The 22,439-nt window shown below is 51.3% G+C and overlaps 1 protein-coding gene across 3 annotated transcripts in view; it reads right to left on the bottom strand.

Annotated features, from left to right (window-relative positions):
* Nucleotides 1-1,672: 1,672 nt before the first annotated feature.
* Nucleotides 1,673-22,439, bottom strand: part of CDH22 (cadherin 22) — a 126,115-nt gene continuing 105,348 nt past the window's right edge. For 2 of the 3 annotated variants that reach the window (XM_081033436.1, XM_081033437.1), the window contains 4 exons: nt 14,173-14,294; nt 13,937-14,054; nt 7,959-8,210; nt 1,674-5,150 (listed from right to left, as the gene is read on the bottom strand). In XM_081033436.1, coding sequence (XP_080889562.1) covers nt 4,585-5,150; nt 7,959-8,210; nt 13,937-14,054; nt 14,173-14,294 — 1,058 coding nt within the window. In that variant the 3' untranslated portion in view covers nt 1,674-4,584. Of the gene's footprint in view, nt 5,151-7,958; nt 8,211-13,936; nt 14,055-14,172; nt 14,295-22,439 lie in introns of all 3 variants that reach the window. The other variant, XM_081033438.1, reaches the window with a different exon arrangement.

Here is a 22,439-nt window from a genome sequence, read left to right as displayed (position 1 = left end):
CAGGTGGGAACACGTGTGAGGGGACCACATGCTGTACCATGTGTTGGCTGCTCTGAACCCACGTGCACGCAGTGAAGCGTGAACCCTCTTGCCTCCCAGTGAGGGTTGACAGGGTCACATTTTTCAAAGGCTCCGCGGCCAGTGGCAGAACTGGCCTGAGAGCGCTGGCTGGTAGGAGGGACATGGAGTTGCTGATTCGTGACCCGGGGGTGGGTAGCAATGACGGCTGGCTGACGGATACGGGCGCTTAGCCGTCCCCTGTGACAGCTGCTGGCTCTCTCAGCGGCCTGGAGCAGGAGATGCGAGATTAATTCTTGACCTGTGTGCTTGGCACTGGCTTCCCACTTCCCTGGTGTGTGCCCACGGCCACGTGCAGACACATGCACCTGGGGACACAGCAGATATGCAAACCCGGGCTTGGACTGTGGCCTCGCCCCGCCTCCATGCTGCTCCTCAGCTCTGTCCTCTGTCTGGAGGGCCTCCCCTTCTCACCAACGGCTTTTCTGTCCTCCCCACACTCCCCCAGAAACTCCACTCAGCGTCCGAGTTGCCTGGTCCTGTGCAGACTGCTGTGGGGGTGTGTGTGAAATGGTCCCAACCCGTGCAAGCTTTGTGCCTCTGAGCAAGTCCGCCTAATTTGTGAGGGCTGGGTCCCTCATCTACAAAATTGGGCGAATGATTTTCCTACTTAAAATTAACCAAGGCAACTTATGCAAAGTGCTAAACACAGTGAGCATTGAGTCTACCCTCCATGGTTTTACCTATATGAGTAAGAATTACGTGCAATACTTAGAACAGCGCCTGGCATACAGCAAGCACTATGTTAGTGCGTGTGCTGTCACCATTATCCCCATTATTACCATCATGACATTGTCATTACTGTCGCTGGTTCTACAAGTTTGGACAATTATATATTCACTCTTGCTCATGACCCCTAATATTCTTTTATTCCATGATGGCAGTAAAAGAGAAAATTGTTTTGTCTTTTCATCTTCCCAGATTCTTTGGGAAGATATGGTGAATGGGAAGCTCTGTTTTCTGGGCTCCCTGATAGAGTTGAGTGTGCCCAGTTAGAACCTGGAGCTGGGGAGGCTGCACTCTTGGCATAGCACAGGGCAAAGATCTGAAGCTCATGGGGGAATTTGGTGGGAATGAGACGGATGGCCAAAGGCTATGTACTCCACAAGACACTTCTCTTCAACCTCTAATTTTCAGAAAAGTGTACAAAGCACACAAAACGCTTGGTATTCGTGGAAACTTTGTGGAATCCAGTGAAGGGATTGGACTCACCGGATTTCACTGCCAGGTTGGCTTAGGTCAAATGGAGATGGCCAAAGCACGAGCTGGAAGCAAAGGAGACTAAGGGAGCATTATTATTCCCTCCATGCCCCACCCTGGAATTAGCAGAAAGCACAGGGAGGCTTGAGGACTCCCATAGGGCTGTAGGATGTGGCAGTGAGTGGAGAAATGACCTCTCCCAGGGCACGGAGAGTGCATTGGACACACCCAGGACCACGTATTCAGTGCTTACTGTGTGCCAGACACTGTGTGTGCTGCTGACGGCATCAGAGCGCCCCAGTTAAATCTTGGCATCTCCACTTAGTAGCTGTTTGATCTTGGGCAAAGTACTCTTTGTGCCTCAGTTTCCTCACCTTTAAATTTAGGGCCACTTCCTTGGGCTGTTGAGGGAATTAAATGAGTCAATTCATGTGAAGTGCTTAGAATAGTGCCTGACTCATGGGAAATGCTCAGTAAGTGTCACTGGTTATTATTACATTTTATCCTCACTACAACCCTATGGAGAAGATGTTCTGAATGTGTGCACTTTATGGATAAGAAAATGGAGGCACAGAGAGGGTATATAAATTGTCCAAAGTCACACAGTTGGTAAATGGTAGAGCCGGGGGCCCAGAAGATGAATCTGGATGAATAATGTTCTTTATTTCCGGCAAGAACTTGGGAAAGTCATTCTCCACATGTGAGGTTTAGACAAGATATTCAAGGATCCTTGTGACTCCATGTTTATACGTCCCTCTGGACACATAACCTGCCTGAAACCTCCTTCTTGGCAGGGTCAGAATCTGTCAAGGCAGCTGGCACATGTAGAAGGAACAGACTTGGAATCAGAGGTCCTGTATTGATTGTCCCAGCTGCTCTGTCCTGTACCAGTTGGGTGACCTTGAGCTCATCACTTTACTCCTCTGGGTCTCAATTGCCGCCTCTACAATGGAGATGCCATAACCCACCTAAGAATTGTTGGGATTCTGTAGGTGAGAGTTGGGCACGCATGTGTGAGAGAGGGGATTGTATTTCACCCCATTGGTCCCAAAGTGACCACACTCATTTGTAGCACGAGCTACAGGAATCATGGGTTAAGTTCTACATGGGATGAGGGTCCCAATTGCCCCCCATTTGGGACTACCACTTCAGCCCATATAACTACCATTAGCCACCTTCAGTGAACTTTAGGAGACGTGTTCAATTTGAGCAAATCATCAAGTTTCTTGGCCTGGCCTTCAAGTTCTTTTCCTAATCTCCCTCCAACCGGCCTTCCCTGCCTCATCTCACCCTTTTATCCAGTGATCCAGCCCATGGAACTGCACATCACTCCTGAAGCTGCTACATGCTTCTTGCCTCTCCCCTGCCCCCAACCTATATGCAGACACTCTTCTCTCTGCTTAGCATGCTCTTGCTTGCTTGGCCATCTCAGACATCTTATACTCATTCTTCAAGATCCAGTTGGAGTTGCCTCCTCTGGGAAGCCCTCCAGGAATTATTTAAACTTTCTTTAGTGTTTCCAGGACATTGTTCTGTTAATTCTGTTACAATTCTTACCAAATGCATTATTATTAGCTGCTTCTGCCCCTGCCTCCTCACCCCGCCCATTTGGTCCTTGAGTTGCTGGAAGGCAGGAAGAACTTATGATCTGTATAACTTGGGAAGGTTACTACTCTCTAAGCCTCAGTTTACTCCCCTGTGAACTGGGGCTGACAGTATCTAACACAGATGATATAGTAGGGGGAAGGCACTCAGGACATAATGACCATCGCTGGATCTGTCATAGTGGACCTGGGTAAATGTGGAGGGAATTAATGAATGCTCCCTGGGAGGGTAAAAAAAAAAAAATAAGGCTAATGAGTATTTATTGATCACTTTCGACGTGTCAGGAAGGCACTGAGATCAGAGCTTAACATTCATTATCTCCTTTAAGCCTCTTAACAATCCTTTAAGGGAGGGACTATCATTAGCCCTATTTTATAGATGAGGAAACTGAGGCTTCAGCAGTTGAGGACCTTGATGAAGGATGCCCAGCTAACAGGAGATGAAATTCACAGCAGGTCAATGTGGAATGAATGAATCACTTGGGGAGGGCAGACAAATAGCCTATACCTCATAATCAAATGATTTTAGAGTTGGAGGCTTAGAGATGACTTAGCGCCTGAGTTTCTTAACTTGGGGTTCGTGGATGAGGAAGACCGATGAGTTCTGGGACCAGACAGATAAGGTCCCTACCACACCCAGTATCTTCCAACACTTCCATCTCCCACCAACGCTCCCGAACCTTATCCAAGTCCTAGAGCCACCAGCTTGTTCTCTTGGTATCCCTGCCAGGTGTCCTATTCCAGTGTTGCCTGAGCCTCCAGAAGGCTCTGCAGTCCCTGGGAAGTCAGGGCAGGAGCAAGACAGGTAGTTGAGACCATTTCCTCCTCCCTTGAAGATGTTGGGCAACAGGGGAGGGCAATTGGGGCAAAGGAGAGAGCTCAGAGCTGGGACACAGACATTGGGCTTCTAATAATGACAAAGATGGTAGGTAATAGTATCAAAGGCTAACATTTATTGAACACCTACTATGTGCCAGGCACTGTCCTAACCAATTGTCCCGTGAGCTCTTTTTATCCTCACAACTCTTCCAGGTAGGTTCTATTATTAGCCTCATTTGACAGATGAGGAAACGGAGGTCCAGAGAGGTGAGGTCATTTGCCCAAGGCCAGGCAGCTGGTGGGTGCCAGAGGCTCCACCATTCCCTGGCTGGGTGTCCTTGGACAGGTCACAGTCAGTTCTCTGGGTGGCGCTCTCCCTCAGTTACCTGCGGGGCCCCGCCTCACGGGTTCTGTGATGACTAAGATGATCTCTGTACAGTATCCCAGCACACAGTAGGCGCTTAGTAAATGAACAGCCCATCTTTCCTCTTAACTCTGAAGGGGAAAGGGGGGGGTGCTGTGGGGGGGCACCTTGGCAGCGTCCTTCCCCCAGGATTTTACCCCAAGCCAGGAGTGAATTACCCGCCCTTTCTCCACGCAGCAACGACCCCTTATCTCCCTTTCTAACCCCAGATCCACGCAGTGCCTGGTCTCGCTCCAGTTTTAATGACGTTGGTCAAAATTCCCGCACCTCTGGGGTAAAAGCTGAAACCACCCTCCGTAGGGGGCGCCGGGGAGTCGGCCCCCAAAGGTCCTCCGCCCGTCCGGCTGTCCTGGGAGGGTGGGAGGTGGGGAAGAGGGTGAGCAGGGTAAATGCTTTGTCCTGGGCACCGTCAGGTCCTGCGTGGGGCGAGCAGCCGCGCGTGGACCGCAGGGCAGAGGGCTAGGAGGCCTGGGCCTCGTCGTCCGCGCGGTGTCCGGCGTAGAGCGCGGCCAGGGGCCGGAAGCGCGGGCCCCAGCTGCTGAGATAAGCGAAGTCTTGCTCGGAGCCGGAGGAGCCGCTGTGGAGCGAACTGAGCGAGCCTGCCGGCGAGTCCGCGCCTTCGAAGGCGTAGGTCTGGAAGGCGTCGTAGGGCGGCACCGACAGGTCCCCGTCCGCCAGCGCCACCTTGCGGCTGATGAAGTCCCTGAACACCGAGAAGTCCGGCTCGGGGCTCGGCGGCCCCTGCGGGAGCGAGTGGCGCTCCGAGGGCAGGCGGGACGGCGGGGAGCTGCCCGAGCCCCCGCCCGGGCCCCCGCCCGGGCCCCCGCCTCCGCCCGCGTCGCCGCCCTTGAGCTCGCCGAAGTCGTAGAGGCTCCGCAGTGCCGACATGTCGTAGGCCTCGGTGTCCTGCTCGCCGCCACCCTCGTCGTTGTATTTGATGACGTTGTCCCGCATGTCCTCATCCTCGTCCGAGCTCAGATGGCTTTTGTGGTGGCGCCTGAGCGTAAGGATCAGCAGCACCAGCACTGCGTGGGAGACAGAGGGGGGGGGAAGGGAGAAGAGGAGGGGGGCGAACGAGGGCGAGTGAGGGCGGGGCCCGACCGAGGGTCAGCCCAGCCCAGCCTACATGCTCGTGTAAATTGCGTAGATTTCTGTGCAAAAAAGGACCTTTCTTGTAGTCTGAACTGAGCTGGCTAGCGGGAGAGGTAGTGAGCTACCCACCGTGGGAGGTGTGTAAATTGGGGCTAGACCACCATGGTCAGGGGGGCACAGAGGGCAGTGTTAAGAGATTTCATGGGTGTTGAGGGCTAGACCCAACCTCTGAGGTCTCCATCCTCAACTGTATGAAGAGATACACCTGGGGTCTCTACAAAGGGGGCAGCTGAGGGCTGAAGGAATGAAAGATGTCCTTGACCCTGACTCTCTTTCATCCCACCCTCCTCTGTCTACTCTGGAAATTCTGAGCACCCTCTTAGTTCTTGGAGTCTCAGATCAAGACATCTCCTGCAGGAGCCCTTTTCCTGAGATCTCCAGGCTAGGGTCAGTGCTATCAACTCCCCTGGTGAGGGATTCTTCTCACTATCACTTGGTTCTCAAACCTTCGTCCCTGAACCAGCAGCATCAAGCACCTCCTGGGAACCTCCAAGTTAGAAATGTGAATTCTTGGGTCCAACCCAAATCTATAGGTTTGACTTATAGACTGCTCCCATACAGCACAGGCCCTCCTGTGTTAACATGTCGGTCTCCCCCTACCCCAAAATGCACACTCTACACTACATTCAAAGACCTGGGGAATGTTCCCCTCACTTGGGGCCTGGCGTGCAGTAAGCATGTGAACCATGCTTGTGGAATGAATGACTGCATGAAGAGTTGGATGGAAACCTGGGTGAGTGATAGGATGAGCCGGTGAATGAATCATCCCTTCTTGGCTTTCTTCACTTGACTTCCAGCACTCCATACTCTGTTTCCTCCCACTTCATTGATCACTCAATCTTCTAAGCAGGCTTCTCCTCCCCTCTCTGACTTCTTAACGTCAGATGTCCCAGAACTCAGTCCTTGGACCTTCATCCACATTCCTTCTCTTGGTGCTCTCCTTCAGTCTCATTCATGGCTTTTCAGCTCCATTTAGAGGCTGACAACTCCAGTATCAAAACCTCCAGCCCTGAAATCTACAGTGTACGTCCAGTTTCAACAAGTCCTCTGTGTTGACCAAGAGAATCTCAAACTTAACATGTCCAAATTTGAGGTAATAATCTTTCCCCCTTTCCCACCTTTAGGCTCCCCCATCTCAGTGAGGGCAACCCCAACTTGCCCGTTACTCGGGACGTTTAGTTTCCCTTGTTCACTGATGAGTCCCAGCGCCCAGAGGGGGAACTCACTGGATGGATACATAAGGGACTGAGGAATGAAGGGGAGAATTAAATGAATACATAGGTGGATGGATGGACAGACATGTTTGGATACTATGCCAGGCCCGGGATTCTCCTTGCTCTTCCAAACAGCTCCGGCTGGGCCAGCGGCCAGAGCTAGTTGCTAGGGTCATGGGGCAGGGTGCTGGCTCATGGCCTAACAAGGTGGCTCATGACATGGGAGGGGGTGGGGAGTCAGGGATAGGTCCGGAGGGAGGGAAGGTATCAGGAGGGAAGTGGGGAAGATGGATGGATGGCTTTTGGAGCTGGAGGCCAGGAGCTGTGGAGGGGCATGCCCATGAGAGCAGATGGTGGGGAGCGCGGGCGGCAGGCGACAGATGTGCCAGGCCCAATCAGTGATTCCGCCTGTCACCTTTAGAGCACTGATGTGCACTTTCTTCGTTTGTGGGCAATTAGGCAGAAATTTGTTTGCACTGCCTCGGAAAATGAAACCGCTGTAAAGTGCACCCTCTGGAAAAAGGGTTTCTGAGCCATGGGCTGAGAGGAGAGAGAAGAGGGGGCCGGGGCCTCCGGGCTAGGAGGAACCTGCTCAGGGATGCGAGGAGGTGCAGCTTGGCCACAGGAAGGTCCTGTGTGGGGTGGTAGTGGCCATGCCAGTGGCGGGCGGCTAGGCATGGGGGGCAACTGACATGTCCCAGGGAACTGAGTAAAGGTCAAATCTGCAATGTGGCCTCCCTGGAATTCCTGTAGCGTTGGCTGTTCTGAGCAGTCCAGTAGTCAGGAACGAGATGAGGCCTTTCTGTTGAGGCTGAGGGGTGGCATGATGGCCACTTGCATCCAATTTAGCTCCTGGAACTTGACCTCTTCACTGGGAACACTCTGGGGGTTCAGTTGGCTGCTGGTATAACTGATACCAGAGTAAATTCTGTCCCAGCTTCCTCATGATTTTGCCCCATAGCAGGTGGAACAGTTAAAGGAAGAAGGAACACAGGGTGAGAAGACCTGATTTCAGGTTAGAAGACTATGTGCCCTTATGTAGGCCACTTAACCTCTCTGAGCCTCAGTTTCCTCATCTGAAAAATGGGGATGGTACACCTGGGCAAGTGATTGTGAGGCTCACAAGAGCCCTTCTTTACTAAAAATGCTACATAGTAAAATAGGTCACTAAACATAAAAGAATTTTTAAAAGTACACTTGGATCTTAAACATGAAGGAGAGTCTGGGCTGTGTAGAGGGTGGGCCAGCATGACTTAGTCTCGGGGGGGACTGGAGTTGGTGGTGGGGTGCTCCGTACTTAGAAGACCTTCTCATAGGAGCTGCATGGTAGAGCTTGGAGTCACTCAGGCTAGCCTTTCCTTGTATGGAAAGGGAAACTGAGGCCCCATGGGGACTACCAGAGAGGGACATCTAGGGTCCCAGGATGGGGGACCCTCGGGCAAGGAGAGTGGCTCTCGGTGGACTCACCAACCAGAATGAGGACACAGACCAAGAGGGCGATGAGCGCGCCTGGGCTGAGGGAGGCGGCCATGACAAAGGCTGTGGTGTTGCAGGACTGGATGGCCCCGGAGCTGTCGCAGCCACAGATGCGGATGGTGAGGGTGCCCGTGCTGCTCAGTGTGGGGGGCCCGCTGTCCACCACCAGGATGGGCAGGAAGAACACGTCCTGCTCCTGCCGGTTGAAGCCCAGGTGCTGCGTGTGCACTGCGGCCGTGTTGTCTGTGCCAGAAAAAGGGAGTGGCATGTGACTTGGGGTCACGGGTCAGCCCCTCCTGTCCCACCCACCCACTGATCCCACCTTGGGATTTGCCTCACTGTGCCCCAAGCTGCTGCCTCCCAGCCCACTCATCAGTATATTCCCTGATCTGCCCAGATTCTGCCCCCAGCTGCCTGCAGATCCTGTTCCCAGCCACATAGCCCACAATTCTGTCCTTAGCTGTCCCACGATTCTATTCCCAACTTCTCAAAATTCTGTTTTCTTATTCAAGCTATTCCAAGATTTTGTCCCTAGCTGTGCCAAGGTCCTGTCCCCAGCTCTTCCAAGACTTTGTCCCCAGTTGTGCCAAGGCCCTGTCCCTGGCCATGTCATTTTTTTTTTTTTTGGTCATTTGTCTCAACAGCCAGTTTGTGTTCCAGATTCCACCCCAGCTGCCCAGCGCATCCTGATTCTGGGGTCCTGTGGTCCTTGGGTTGCGGCTTGCTGGACGCTGACAAGTCCTGGGTCATCAGAGAAGATTGGGAACATTGGCTGACACCTGCCTTTGATGGAGGAAGCTTTCTGTCAGGAGTCTAAGAGACTGAGCCAGGAGAGCTGGGGGCATGGCCACCGGGGTGTGATGAAGGGACCCTGGGATGCCAAGGTCTCCTCACCCACCTCTTTCCTTTTTAGAGAGAACAGTGTACTATCGTGTTTCCCTGAAAACAAGACCTCACCGGAAAATAAGCCCTTGCATGATTTTTCAGGATGATATCCTCTGAACATAAGCCCTAATGCGTCTGTTGGAGCAAAACTTAATATAAGACCCGGTCTTTTTTTTTCTTCAGGGAAACACGGTAACACAAGTCATACTCATTGCCCTGTTGTAGCCTGTTGTTGGGAATGCGAGGCAGGACTCAGGGGGTGGGTGTCTGCTCTTGGAACATGGACTTACATGGGACGAGATGCCCATGTCCTCTGGCCTTCCTGCCTCCTCCACACCTCTTCTGTAGGGGTCAGGCCATCTCTGAGCCTCAATCATTTTGATGGCTGCCAGCATGGTAGTACAGAGGTGCTCAGAGCCCAGCTGGCTGCTGCCCCCACCCTTCACAGCCAACTCCACAAAAAGGGGGCCTTGGCTTTCTGAGTCCATCTCCCTCCCCTCGAAGTCTTCGGCTGGTCTCTCTGACCTTAGACTTGGGCAACCTGGGTCCCTTCCCCAGGTCTGTGGCCTCAGTTAATGTACCCTCTTTTCTGCAGCCCCCAATTCAGGGCCCCAGTCCTGGCCTTCCCCATCACAGACACATGCGTGGGACGAGAAAAGCCCTTGGTGGACCGACCTGTGACCTTGAGCACATCTGGGAAGTGGACTAGAGGTCCTGCTCCAACAGGATTGTCATGGGTTGAAGCTCACGTGACACTGAAGGTTCATCATATTATTCTAGCCACTTTTCCACCCATTTGAAAATTTCCATCACAATGCTATAAATAATGCCAAGTCGACAGTTTACTGGCTTGGGAAACTCACTTAGCTTCTTTGGACATCAGTTTCCTAATTTGCAACTGAGGGAAACGGTATCACGCAGGTGTGAGGATTAAATGGTAAAATTCATGCATAACCCTTAGAATGGTTCCCAGCACATAGAAATTCACAATAAATGCTGCTTGTTCTTTTTTTTTCACGTCCCATCCGACGTTCCCAGTCCTGCACCATGGGCCCGCTCGGCGTGTAGGCTGCTCTGCCTTCACTCGCCAACCTGCCCCTATCTGGAACACCCTCTCCACCTTCTTGCCTGGGCAAATTCCTCATCCGTCATGCTCCAGCTAAATGTCACCTCCTTTCTGTGGCCTCCTTTCTCCGCTTCCCTGGGAAGAAAGGATTTATGGCTCCTCTCTCCCTGCTCTCACTATGCAGGTGCCATGCACACTTGTGTTGCAGCACTTGTCACATTGCAGTATGTTAGCGTGTGCCTGTCTCTTCCCTGGCACAGGGCCAGACTTGAAGAATGACACTTGAAGGAACCACAATTTGGGGGGTAACTGGTGGTCCTGGGTCAGTTCTTCAAGCTCTGGCTTGAACTCTAGCCTTCCTGTCAAAGGTTGAGTCCATCCCAGCTGTGAAAACATCGGTCTTTCCCTGGGGAAGAAAGGAGGCTCAAGGGTAAGATGGGGGAAAGAGAGAATAGTGTGGGACTCCTTTAGCATGTACTGCGTGCTTTCTACGCATCAAGGACTGTGTGGATACTTTAAATACAGAGTAATATTTAATTTTCACAACCGAGGCTTGTGACATTATCCCCATTTTACATATGTGGAAGTTGAGGCTCAGAGAGAAGTGACTTGTCTGAATTTATCCAGTGAATTGTTGGCACAGCTACCTTTTCTATGTACCCATCAAATCATCCATCCATCCTCTACCCATCCGTCCGTCCGTCCATCCATCCATCCATCCATCCATCCATCCATCCATCCATCCAATAAATCTTTACTGAGCAACTATTATGTGCCAGGCACCATGCTAGTCACTGGGGGAAAACAATGGAGAGCTAAACCAATAGTCCTAGATCTGAGTTTGCATTCTAATATGAGAGACAAATGTTAATCACATCGACCCACGATTTAGTCTACAATTACAAACCCTGGTGAGTGCTAAGAAGGAAAAGTATAAGAAGAGCACCAACAGAGGACCTGACCCAGTCTGGAAGGTCAGGAAGCCCTTCTTGGAAGAAGTGATATTATTGCTGAGCCCTCAATGATGAGTTTAAGGAGGGGGAGCAGCCTATGCAAAGGCCCTGAGCTTGGAAGAAACATATTACACCTAAGGAACCCAAAGCGATTCTTTGTGGCTGGAGGGATGAGGATGATGGCTAAAGTGAGTCAAGAGGCTGGAGCGGGAAGCAGGGACTCCTAATGGAAAGTCTGAGAGGCCATGGTAAGGAATTTGGGTTATTTTCTTAAAAGCAATGGGAAGCCGCTGATGGATGGGTTTTAAGCAAAGAGATGACCTAGTGACATATTCATTTAACAACAGATACTAATCGAGCACTCTCTACATGTCAGGACAATTCTAGCCCCTGAGGACTACAGTAATGAATAAGACAGACATGGTCCCTGCCCTTGCTGAGTTTATATTCTAGGCAAGAGAGCATCTAATGAAAACACAAGAACGGCTGTGGAAGACCGGTTAGGAAGCTAGTGTGTGTTTTAGGTGTGGCATAATAGTGGTAGTGGGGAGGCACAGAGAGTTAGACAGATTTGAAAAATGAGTGCCTGGCTCTTCTGGCTCAGCCTCAAATTCCCAAACAAGAGAAGAGGAGAGGAGAGGAATGTTTGTTTCCCAGGGTTGCTGTCTCTGGCCGTGGAGCCATATGTTTTGAGAGCTCTGGTCCCTGCCAGTCCTTGACCCCATAAGAGGGAATTCCTAAGCATCATCCTGAAGCCCTGAGCTGCCATCCTGGGCAGTGGCTGGCTTCAGCTGGGGAAGCCACTGGCCAGCCCAGACCCCTACTCCAACCTCCTAGGTGGGATCTGCTCCCAACACTGCATCCATCCATCTGGCCTGACATATATCAGTGTCAATCCCCGGCTGCAAAAGCAATATTTATAAATCAAGTTTCTAAACTGGCTACAAATTTGTACAAAGAAACAGATGGGTTGGTGTAGCCGTTTGTCACCCAGGATATTTATACAATGAGGAGGAGGGGGCTTGGCACACTGCGGGAAGGGGCTGGGGTACCGGAGGAGACTTCATGGCTGTGCCGACCTCAGTGCATGGCTGCCACCCTTGCTCCCAGGGCTCGTACCAGGTGATCCCACTGGATATGATGTTTGGTGGCCCCTCGTCAAAGAGAGGCATTTGGGGCAGAACCTCAGCCCCCTTGGGTTGAAAGACTTATTAATTTGGTAAGGACAGGTCAGGGCTATCTTTGTCTTCTGAGGGATGCCACTAGAATAATGAGCAGGCAGGGCAGGCGGTACTGATTGTTAAAATATTAAAATACTTCCAAAAAAGGTTTAAATAGCTATGACTCAGTCCCCCAAGTCCTTCCCTGATGCTTCAGCCTTTCCCCAGACACCTCCCCCGACAACTTTGATACAATTAAGCCACTAAGGGGTTAAAGCCTGGCATAGAAGGGCTTTGGGGTCCTGCTCCTGGTTCTTTATGACCAGCGTCCTTTCTGATTGGTTATCTGAACCACACTAGGTGTTGAATATTTTTCATATGACTCCTGGAAATACAGATGGGTCTGGCTTCAGAGGCCACTGAGGTCTCTTCCTTTGGAGGGAAGGGGTATAAAGGTCTTGGGAGAGATCCCAGACTTGTTCCACGGTCAGAAGGAACCAGCATGGTCTGGTCCCCAGAGCGTCGCTGACTACTTCTTCTTCTAGTTCTGTCACTCACTCCCTCCAACCCCGCAGGTCTCCTGCTCCCCCCGCAGGGACTTTGCACTTGCTGTTTTGTCCACCTGGATCATTCTTTGTCCAGTTATCTGCCCGGCTCACTCCCTCATTTCCTTTAGGTCCCTACTCACTATTGATTCCTTCAGGTGGCCTTCCCAGATCACCTTATTGAAAATAGCCTCTACTCTTACTTTGCTTTATTTTCTCTTGTTTTGTTTAACACATTTTATCGAACACCTACTGTGTGCCAGGCACTGTGCTAGGCCCCCAGGGTCCAGCACTAAATAAAGTCCAGACTCTTATGGCTATTGCATCATTCCTCCCCCCACCCCCCAGCCACATACCATCCCCAACATATTATTTATTTGTTTGATTTCTAACTCCCCTTACTAGAACGTAAACTCCAGAGGGCAGGGATTTTGTCTCGTTTGCCACTGTGCTGACATATGGGCCCTGTGTTTCAATAACTGCTCCATAAATAATTGCTGAATGAAGGAAATGACAGTTTCTAGGTGCTAACAATATACCTTGGTAGCCCTCATCTCACTGGGGCCACGTAGCCACCTGAGGTTTTCAGCCCCATTTTACAGAGGATGAAACTGGGGCTTAGAGAGGTGCAGACCTTGCCAGAGTTACGTAGAGAGCTACCAACTGAGTCTGGAACCCAGGTCCCTCACTCCTGGTCTATTGACCACCCCTTCTCCCAGTCTATTCCTCAAAGTTTCAAACTTCAGTTTCTTGGGGAACTTGCTGGGGCATGTGTCACAATGGAATCAGTTCAGGCTGGCTGTGTGAGTGACTTTAATGCACAATGGGCCTGAGACAGGTATGGGTTTGAGTCCCAGCCTCACCTCTGACTCCCTAAAGGACCCTGGGCCGGTCCCTTATCCTTTTAGAGTCTCAGTTTCATCACCTGCAAAATGGGGGGAGGGTGGCCATCAGGATGCAAAGAGCAATGTGAGTGGGGGTAAAGTGCTTTTTAAATTGAAGCGTGGGGATGTGTGCATGTGGCTTATTTCGACCTTCAGTTAGACCAGGGGCTCTTTCTGCCCTGAACTCTGGCCCACCCACTCCTCCTGGATTGCCTGTCCATATCTTTCCATCTATCATTCTCTATGCTTGAGATGCCCCCTCTCCACTCTGCCAAGCTACCCCCTGCTTGTTCTTCAGGGTTTGGCCAGCAGGCTGGATAATAGTCCAGCTTGGCCCGGACTTTCTGTGTGATCTAGGACTCAACACTGGCCCTCTGCATGCCTCAATCTTTCCACCTATGACGTGGGATGAAGGCAGAGAGATTAGGCCCCTCCCTCCGTACACTCTAGGATTTGGGGGTTCAGAAGTAACTCACCTTGGATGTCGAGCAGAGAGAAATGAGGGTTGCTGGGAGCTTCAGGTACCAGGCGGAAATAGAAGCGGTGCCCACCCTGGGGCTCGTCTCTGTCTACCACGCTGATGGTCTGGATGAGCTGAAGGGTGAGGACGGGGCAGGGGGCTGATGTGAGACCAAGCCCACTTTGGCTGTGGGTAGAGGGTGCCCTGGCCAGTCATGGCAGCAACCCGAAGTCCCCAGCCCCTCAGTGGTACCTGGCCTGGCTTTGCGTCCTCACACACAGCTGCCTCGTAGGGTGTGGCCAGCTCGGGGGGATTGTCGTTCACATCCAGGATTCGGATCCTTAGGGATGCCCGGGAGAGCTGGGCATGATTGTCTGTAATGAGCACAGGAGTTGGGTGAGAGGCATCAAGTGTGAGACCTACACAACCTCCCTGCCCCACCTGCTGCTGGATAAGGTCAGGCAGGGGGGTCACACTGAGAGATGTGTGGGTTGGTCAATGGTACGAGGACCAGGACTGAGGACATCTGGCATAAACGGGTTATCATTACTGTCACCATCACCATCATTAGATTATCACCATAGCCCTCACCATTACTGTCACTGTCATCATCACCACCACTGACATTAGCCTTGGCACTGCTGGGGTCATCACCACAGCCTTCACCACCACAATCACCAATACCACCAATCGCCATCCCCACACCATCACCATCACCATCACCATGACTACTGTCACCATCACCATGACTACTGTCACCATCACCATCACCACGACTACTGTCACCATCACCATCACCATGACTACTGTCACCATCACCATCACCATGACTACTGTCACCATCACCATCACCACAACTACTGTCACCATCACCATCACCATGACTACTGTCACCATCACCATCACCATGACTACTGTCACCATCACCATCACCATGACTACTGTCACCATCACCATCACCATCACCATGACTACTGTCACCATCACCATCACCATCACCATGACTACTGTCACCATCACCATCACCATGACTACTGTCACCATCACCATCACCATCACCATGACTACTGTCACCATCACCATCACCATGACTACTGTCACCATCACCATCACCATGACTACTACCACTCCCACCATTAGTATTGTCATGGCCAGCTCTGTCACTATAACTAGCAGTACTACCGTCACCTTCCTCACCACCACCACGATCACCAATGCCATCCTGACACCTCTCTTACCATCACTATCATCACCATTAGAATTACTACCACCACCACCCTATCCACTAGCACCACCTTTATCATCTCTACCATAGTCACAAACATGGAAGCCATCACTGTCACCACGCTTCACAGCACCACCATTACCACCCGTGCCGTGACTCCCACCACCATCACCCCTGTGACCATCGCAGCATCACCCCCACTGCCATCTCCAACACCACGATCGTCAGCACTGTCAGCTTATCCTAGCACCCTAGAGTACACAGAATGCACCTGGAGCATCCACACTTATTATTTCAGGCCTCCTTCTAGAAATCCTGTGGTTTGGTACAATTCATGTCCCCATATTGCAGGAGAGAAACTAAAACATGGGCAAGTTTCAAGACTTGATCCACTGGCAACTGAACCCCCAAACTTCTGCTCTTTTAAGACCCGATCCTGAGAGGGCAAGACAAGTCCACTGGAGGTGGGTCTTGGCCCGGGTCCTCAAAACCATGAAGTCCCCACTCCTCCAACTGTGATGTCTTTGAGGTCAAGGTCTCTGTTGTATTACTACTCCCTGGGTCCCCAGCCTAGTGGGATATGGCACAGAGTAGGATCTGATATACTTGTTGCATGGATGAATGAAGCCTGGAAGGATTTAGATGGAGAGACTTGAATCCCAGGCATGGCTCTGTCCTAGACCCAGTGTTTGATGGTGGGTCCCTCTCTGATATTAGTTTCCACAGCATCGTGATTAAGAGCAAGAACTCTGAGGCCAAGTGGTTCTGACCCCAGCTCTCACTTAGTGGGATCCATGCCAAGTCAATTGTCTTCTCTGTACCTCAGTTTTCTCACCAGTAAAATGGGATTACTAATAATGGTTAAGAGAACAGACTGAGTTAATATGTGTAAAGCCCTAGAAAATGGTGTACAACACACAGCAAGTGCTACATAAGGATTTGTTGAATAAATAAGTACCCTTGAAGGCGCTGTTCAGGAGGGACATCAAGTGACTAGGATGCTGGGATACCTCATCCCAGCCTGTCCTCTCTGAGCAGCACCCCGAATGTTGGCCGTCTCAAGCTGTACTGCCCAGACCTCTGAGTGGTCATTGGTGCCCTGTCCTCAGCTGCCTTAGCTGTGAGCTCATGACTCACATACTCCACCTGCCAGTAACTTCAAGGACATCCCCAGGGAGAGGAAACTATCCCTTCCAAGGAGTGAGTTGATGGCTGGGTCTCTGGATGTCTGATAGGGAGCTATTTTGGGGACAACATGGAAGCTTCCAGGCAACCAGGGACCCTGTGATATTTGAGGGGAGTGGAGTGGGTTGGCTGCCTCTTCCTCTGAACTCAGGGTCCATTGAATGCTGACTACAGAGGCTCGTGTGTTGATAGAAATGGACAGTGGGAGGCAGGTGTAGCTACCTCCTGGGGTGTCTGGGGAAGGATGTGTGTGTGTGTGCGTGCACGCACATGCCTTTAATTAACTCAGACTCTGACCCTTCTTTGGAGTTCCTCTTAGCCAGGGGCACCTTATCTTCTCAGCTCACCCAGATCGGCTGCTTCAGCGATTAGAGGGGGCTTTTCTGAGGGTGAGAAATGGGAGTCGTGACTGGGAATGCCGGGTGAGCTGTTATTTTTAAGAGCATGTTGCTGGAGAACTTAAACAGAGAGCCGTCTGTCGCCAGGAACAGGCACCTCTCTCCCCGCTGAGTCAGAGGGAGGGTAGGGGGAGGCGACCAAAGCCTCAGTGCTCTTCTTGGGTACCCTCCCTTGCTGTGGGGGCCGTGCAGGGGCTGGAGGGATAGACAGGGTCTTGTGGGCCATGCAGAAGGAAGACCTCCGAGCAGGACAAGTTCCTCCCTCAGTGGGCAGCCACGCTGCTGGAGGGCTGGGTCCACTGCTGGTGAGACTCCCATTATAGCACCATTTCTTTGGGTCCTGCTGGGCCTCTCCTACTTCCTCTTTTTTAAAAACATTTTCAGCTTTATTGAGATGTAATTGACATATAACATGGTGTTTGTTTAAGGTGTACCATGTGTATATTGTGAAATGGTTACCACAGTAGTAGGTTAGTTAACACATCCTTCCCCTCACATAATTACCATTTTGTGGTTGTCCTACCTACTTTTAAAATGTCACAGGTCACCTCTTGGGAGAGCCCCGGAGCCTTTGGCATGAGCCTCAGCTCTAAGAGGTGGGCCACTGAAGAGGTGAGCCTTTACCTTGCCAAAGTTGCCACCTGCAAAGCTTATCTCAGGGCCTGGCCGTTCCGGAAGCCCCAGAGCTTGTGGGCCAGCCCCAAGTCAGGATCCAATGCGCTTGATGTCACGGTAGTTCCCAGCCTGGCTGCACATTCGAATCACCTGGAAAGCCTTTAAAACACACCAATGCCCAAGGCTTGGTCATTGATGGTTTTTAAACAGCTCCAGGAATCTAATATGTAGTAAGGGTGGCCAATGGCTGCCCTGGGTGACTGGCAGGTGGTGGAGTCCAACCTGACGTCTTACCTCTGACTGACTTCCTCTAAACCCCTCGTGATCAGAGTTAGCATCATTTGTAAGAATTGATGATAATAATTCATATGGTTACCACTTTAAATGTTTTTGATACAAAACAAGGAATTCATCCAGTAATTAATCTTCACCGCTGTGTAAGACTTTCCAATTTATAACAAACTTTCTTCTCTATGAGGCCTGACAATTCAGTTTACGAACTTGAGGCACCGATGTTGCTAACCTCTTTTGATATCAGGGATTATTCATTATGAACTTGTACCGACTGGACACACAGTTAACCAAGTTTGCTATTTGGAAGTGCTGAAAAGGCTGCGTGAAAAAGTTAGACGACCTGAACTTTTTGCCAACAATTCATGGCTCTTGCATCACGACAAGGCACCAGCTCACACGGCACTGTCTGTGAGGGAGTTTTTAGCCAGTAAACAAATAACTGTATTGGAACACCCTCCCTACTCATCTGATCTGGCCCCCAATGACTTCTTTCTTTACCCGAAGGTAAAGGAAATATTGAAAGGAAGACATTTGGACGAAGGTAAAGGAAATATTGAAAGGAAGACATTTGGATGACATTCAGGACATCAAGGGTAGTATGACAAGAGCTCTGATGGCCATTCCAGAAAAAGAGAGGTATGTAGCACTTTTTCCTAGGATAAGTTTGCGAACTTAATTGTCTTACCTTGTATGACCACATTTGATCCTCAAAACAACCTGTAAAGGAGGTCTTATTAAACCCATTTTTAGATGAGAAAACTGAGGCCCAGAGAGAGGTAAAACTTTGCCCAGAGCCGCAGGCAAGTCAGGGGTAGAGCTGGGCTGGGTCCTTGGTGTCCTGACTCAAGTCTAGTGGTTGGTCTACATACAAGGCCAGTGGGCCATCCGGGCTGCCTGGGTATGTGTCCATCCAGCGGCAACTACTGCTCAGACCCAGGCACACGCTGACCTCACCCACACCCAGCAGCAGGTGCCCTCTCCACAGGCCGGATCCCCCATGGGTCCCACTCCTTCTCTTGGCATCTCAGTTCAGCTGACTGACATGCAAATTAGTTTAATTATTTCTTCTTCTAAAATAAATTATATTTTGCAGTAGCTGCAATATGTTGTGTCAGGCAAAATTACATTCAATATTTTTAAACTAATTGATGCAGCCTTGAGGAAGGCTGATTGACAGCCCAGAGCTGAGCAGGCCTGCAGCCTTCACGGATTCCTAAATTAAAATTAAACCTGCTTCGGCCTGGTGCTTCTTCCCTGAGCTGGCTCACCATTCATTCATCTGGGAGGTGGCAGGTGATGCCCTGGGGGGTTGGGGGGCTGATGGGCCGAGGGTGCCTGGGCAGCTCAGTGGGTGCCTTAGGAAGAGGCCATCCTTGTGGCAGGAGGATGGCTGTGCAGTGTGGGCGGGTCTCTTACCTTCTTTGGGCCCCAGAGTCTCTTATGTATAACGGATGGGGGGTTGGACTAAGCAACGGGGAGCTGAGACTTCTGGTTTCTGCTGACAATTATGGATTGAACACTTCCTTTGTATTAAGGACACACGGTGAACAAGAGCGACATGGTCTCTCAGGCTAGTGGCAGGGACAGACATTACTCTACTGTGATAAGAACGGAGAGGTGAAAGTTCAGAAGCTGTGAGAGCCTGGAGCAGGGGTTCTGACCCTGGTTGGGTACAGGGATGTTTTCCCCTGGAGCAGGTGACCTATAGGCTGAGATTGAATTAGGAAGTAAAGTAGGAATTGTGAGTCTTATTGTTAAACCAATCAGATGAAGGGGATGGGAGGGAGTGTGCCTCAGTGAGTGAAAAGAATGTGTTCAAAGGTCCTGTGGTGGGAGGAGGTGTGGATAACCACTCTGGATTCCTTCCAAGGAAGACGCCAGCCCCTGGCAGTGACTCACCGGAACCAAGCTGGGCTTGGAGGGCTGGGGGCCCCTGGGAAGGGAAGAGGAGATGGGACCTGGCCTGGTGACTCTGTTGGAGCACTCCTAGGAATGTGCTCCTTCCCAGAAAAGCACCAGCAAATACTAAGCACCTGCCATGGGCCAGGGTCTGTGCTGCCCCATTTCATCGGGTCAACAATTGCGGGAGGTGGGAACTAGTATTATTGCTATTTTACTGATGAGAAAACCAGCTCAGAGAGGAAAAGAACTTGCCCAAGGTCTCATAGGGAATAATCAATGGAGCCAGAACTTGAACCTGGGTCTGGTTCCAAAGGGGGAGTTTCCAACCACCAGATGGGATTGACTTTCTTACCATCTTTTGCTGTCAGAATCCTAGTTGCCTTCCAGGTCCCAAACAAATGTCCCTGCCTCCTCCTGGAAGCTTTCCTTGACTACCTCAATCCTGGGTAATCTGAGTATAAGTCCAAGTTCTGCATGCCCACAAGACCCCATGGGATCTTCTGGTCACCTCCTCCCTGGCCTTGTGCCTCAGCCTTCTGTCCCTTTAGCTCTGCTCCAAGTTTGCTCCGTTTCCTCCTTCAGTTCTTTGCCCAGATGTCTTCTCAGAGAAACCTCCCCTAATGACCTTATTTAATTTTGTCCCTTGCCACCCCACCAGACACTCTCTTCTCTGTTTTATTTCTCTCCACAGCACTTATCCAACATCCCTTATGCTTTTACTTGTTTAACTGGTTCTCGTCCATCTCCCCGACGAGAAAGTAAGCAGAATTTTGGTCTATTTTGTTTACTGCCGTATCCCGTATGGTCTATTTTGTTTACTGTCACCCATGCGTGTGACACATAATGGGAGCTTAATAAAGATTGTCAAATGAATGGATTTCATCGTCTATGGCACCCCTGACCATGCTGGGCTAATTCTGGGGGGGTTGCACCTCCTCCAGGATCTCTCCATCTAGGAAGCCGTCAAGCTGTGTGACCCTGTGCCTGCCTCTCTCTCTAGACCAAGGTCTTCTCATCAGTAAAACAAATGCAGTTGGACTTGAAAGTTCTTGGCTGTCACAGAAAAAGAGAGAAGCTCAGAGAGAAAGAGAGACCTGAGGATGTGAGAGTGAGAGTGGGAAGGAGAGTGAGAAGTGGGGAGAGGGAGGGAAGGGGCAGCTGGAAGGAACCTCCTTCCCACACACGTGCTGTGGTGGGGGCAGGAGCAGAGGCTGGACCCTCTTCTGCACCATCTCCTCAGCCCCTCCTCCCCCCAAGGGAATTAAATTGCATCCAAACACCAGGCTCTGATTAGAGCTGGCCAGCTGGGCAGGAAGATTGATCATCCCAATTACCAGCTAGCCAAGACAGGACGATGAGGGGGGCTGGGTGAACAGGTGGGGGTGCGCCGGGGAGGGGGTGTCAGGGTTGTCAGGAGTGGACTCCTTGCATGCCCCCACTCACCTCCAGTGGGAGTGGGAGGTTCGGGCACCCTTCTCTGTCTGTCTTGGGGACTTCGATGATCTGTTTGGCTTCCACATGGAGATTGGAGGCTTTGACCTTGTTGGGGAGAATTTAGTCCTCCAAAGTGTGGGAGAGGACTTCTGCGTGAAGTGGGGGCCTGGAATCAGGAGGTGTGGGAAAAGGTTTTCCTCTCTAGGGCTGAGCTGGTCCTGATATTCTGGGCTGTCCTATGGAGGCTCCACCGACATCACAAAATCTTTATTCCTTCGGCATCTGTTAGGCATTTGAGGTGGCACAGGATCCCGGGAGTTACCCAGTCAAGAGGAGCCCAGGTCTGATTTACACACCTCTGGTGACAGGGAGCTCACTGCCTCCCAAAGCAGCCCGTCCCAGGCAGGGTTGTGCCAAACCTCTTCCCCACACTCAGCCTCTCTGGCACTTCCTCTCACTGTCCTAGCCTTACCATGGTACCCCTAGCACACATCCAAGCCTGGCTCTTCCTGACAGCGTCCCATTTGTTCTCCTGCTCCAGGCTGTCCCCCTCCTGTCTACCCTCCCCTGTCAACTCGAGGGAATATTGGGGACCACACAGCTGACCATGTCACTCTTCTGCTCAAAGACCTACGCCGGCTCCCTGTCATCTCGAGGAGATGTCTGGCTCCTCACAGAATGTCCAGTGAGTTTCTGCACGCTCACCTCTTGCCTGCTCCAGCCATCTTCCAGCCCCAGCATCTGGACATAAGCCCGTTTCTCTGTCCTTGGAGTGAGCAGTGGACTGTCCAAGCCTCCGGGCCTTTGCATGCACTGGTCTTTCTGCTGGGAGCACCCAAACCCACTTTCAAAGGCTTCCTTAGCTTCGAGACCCAACTCGGAGGTCCCCTCCACCGGGAAATCTTCCCCTCTGGCTGGGCAAGTCCCTCCCGGCCCCCCCAGCGCCCACCACCCCCTTACTTCCACTCACTGTTGATGCGTCACTCCCCTGCCCACCCTGAGTTCCCTGGCCTTGTACTATCAGATCCCAGTGCCCAACATGAGCCAGGTGAGTGACAGGGGCCCTCAGAAAACACTGGCTGATGGTAGACATGGGGGAGTGACCCTGGAAGAAACTGAGCACTCTTTGCCACTCAACCCCACTGCACCCCCTCACCCCTTTTCTGCTCCTACCTCCAGCCTCCTCAGATCCCCCTCTGTTGTCCTCCTAAGGAGCACTGAAGTCGGAGTCAGAAATCTACCTCATTGTCGGATTTGGAACAGTTGCTTCCCTTCCTTGGACTCAGTCTCCCCAGCTATGAAATGGGAGGGAGGCAGAGGGAGGCTGGAGTCCATCATCTCCAACATTCCCTCTCCCTTCAGATTCTTTCTCTGGCTATGAATAGCACCTACTGTGTGTCAGTAACCATGCTAAGCACCTTATATGCATAATTTCTAATGTACACGACATGAGATGTTTTATATAA

The sequence above is a fragment of the Rhinolophus hipposideros genome, assembly GCF_964194185.1.
Source record: "Rhinolophus hipposideros genome assembly, chromosome: 22".
Lineage (NCBI taxonomy): Eukaryota > Metazoa > Chordata > Mammalia > Chiroptera > Rhinolophidae > Rhinolophus > Rhinolophus hipposideros.
The sequence above is the reverse complement of the archived record's forward strand: the minus strand, read 5'-3'. Positions and strand labels throughout refer to the sequence as shown.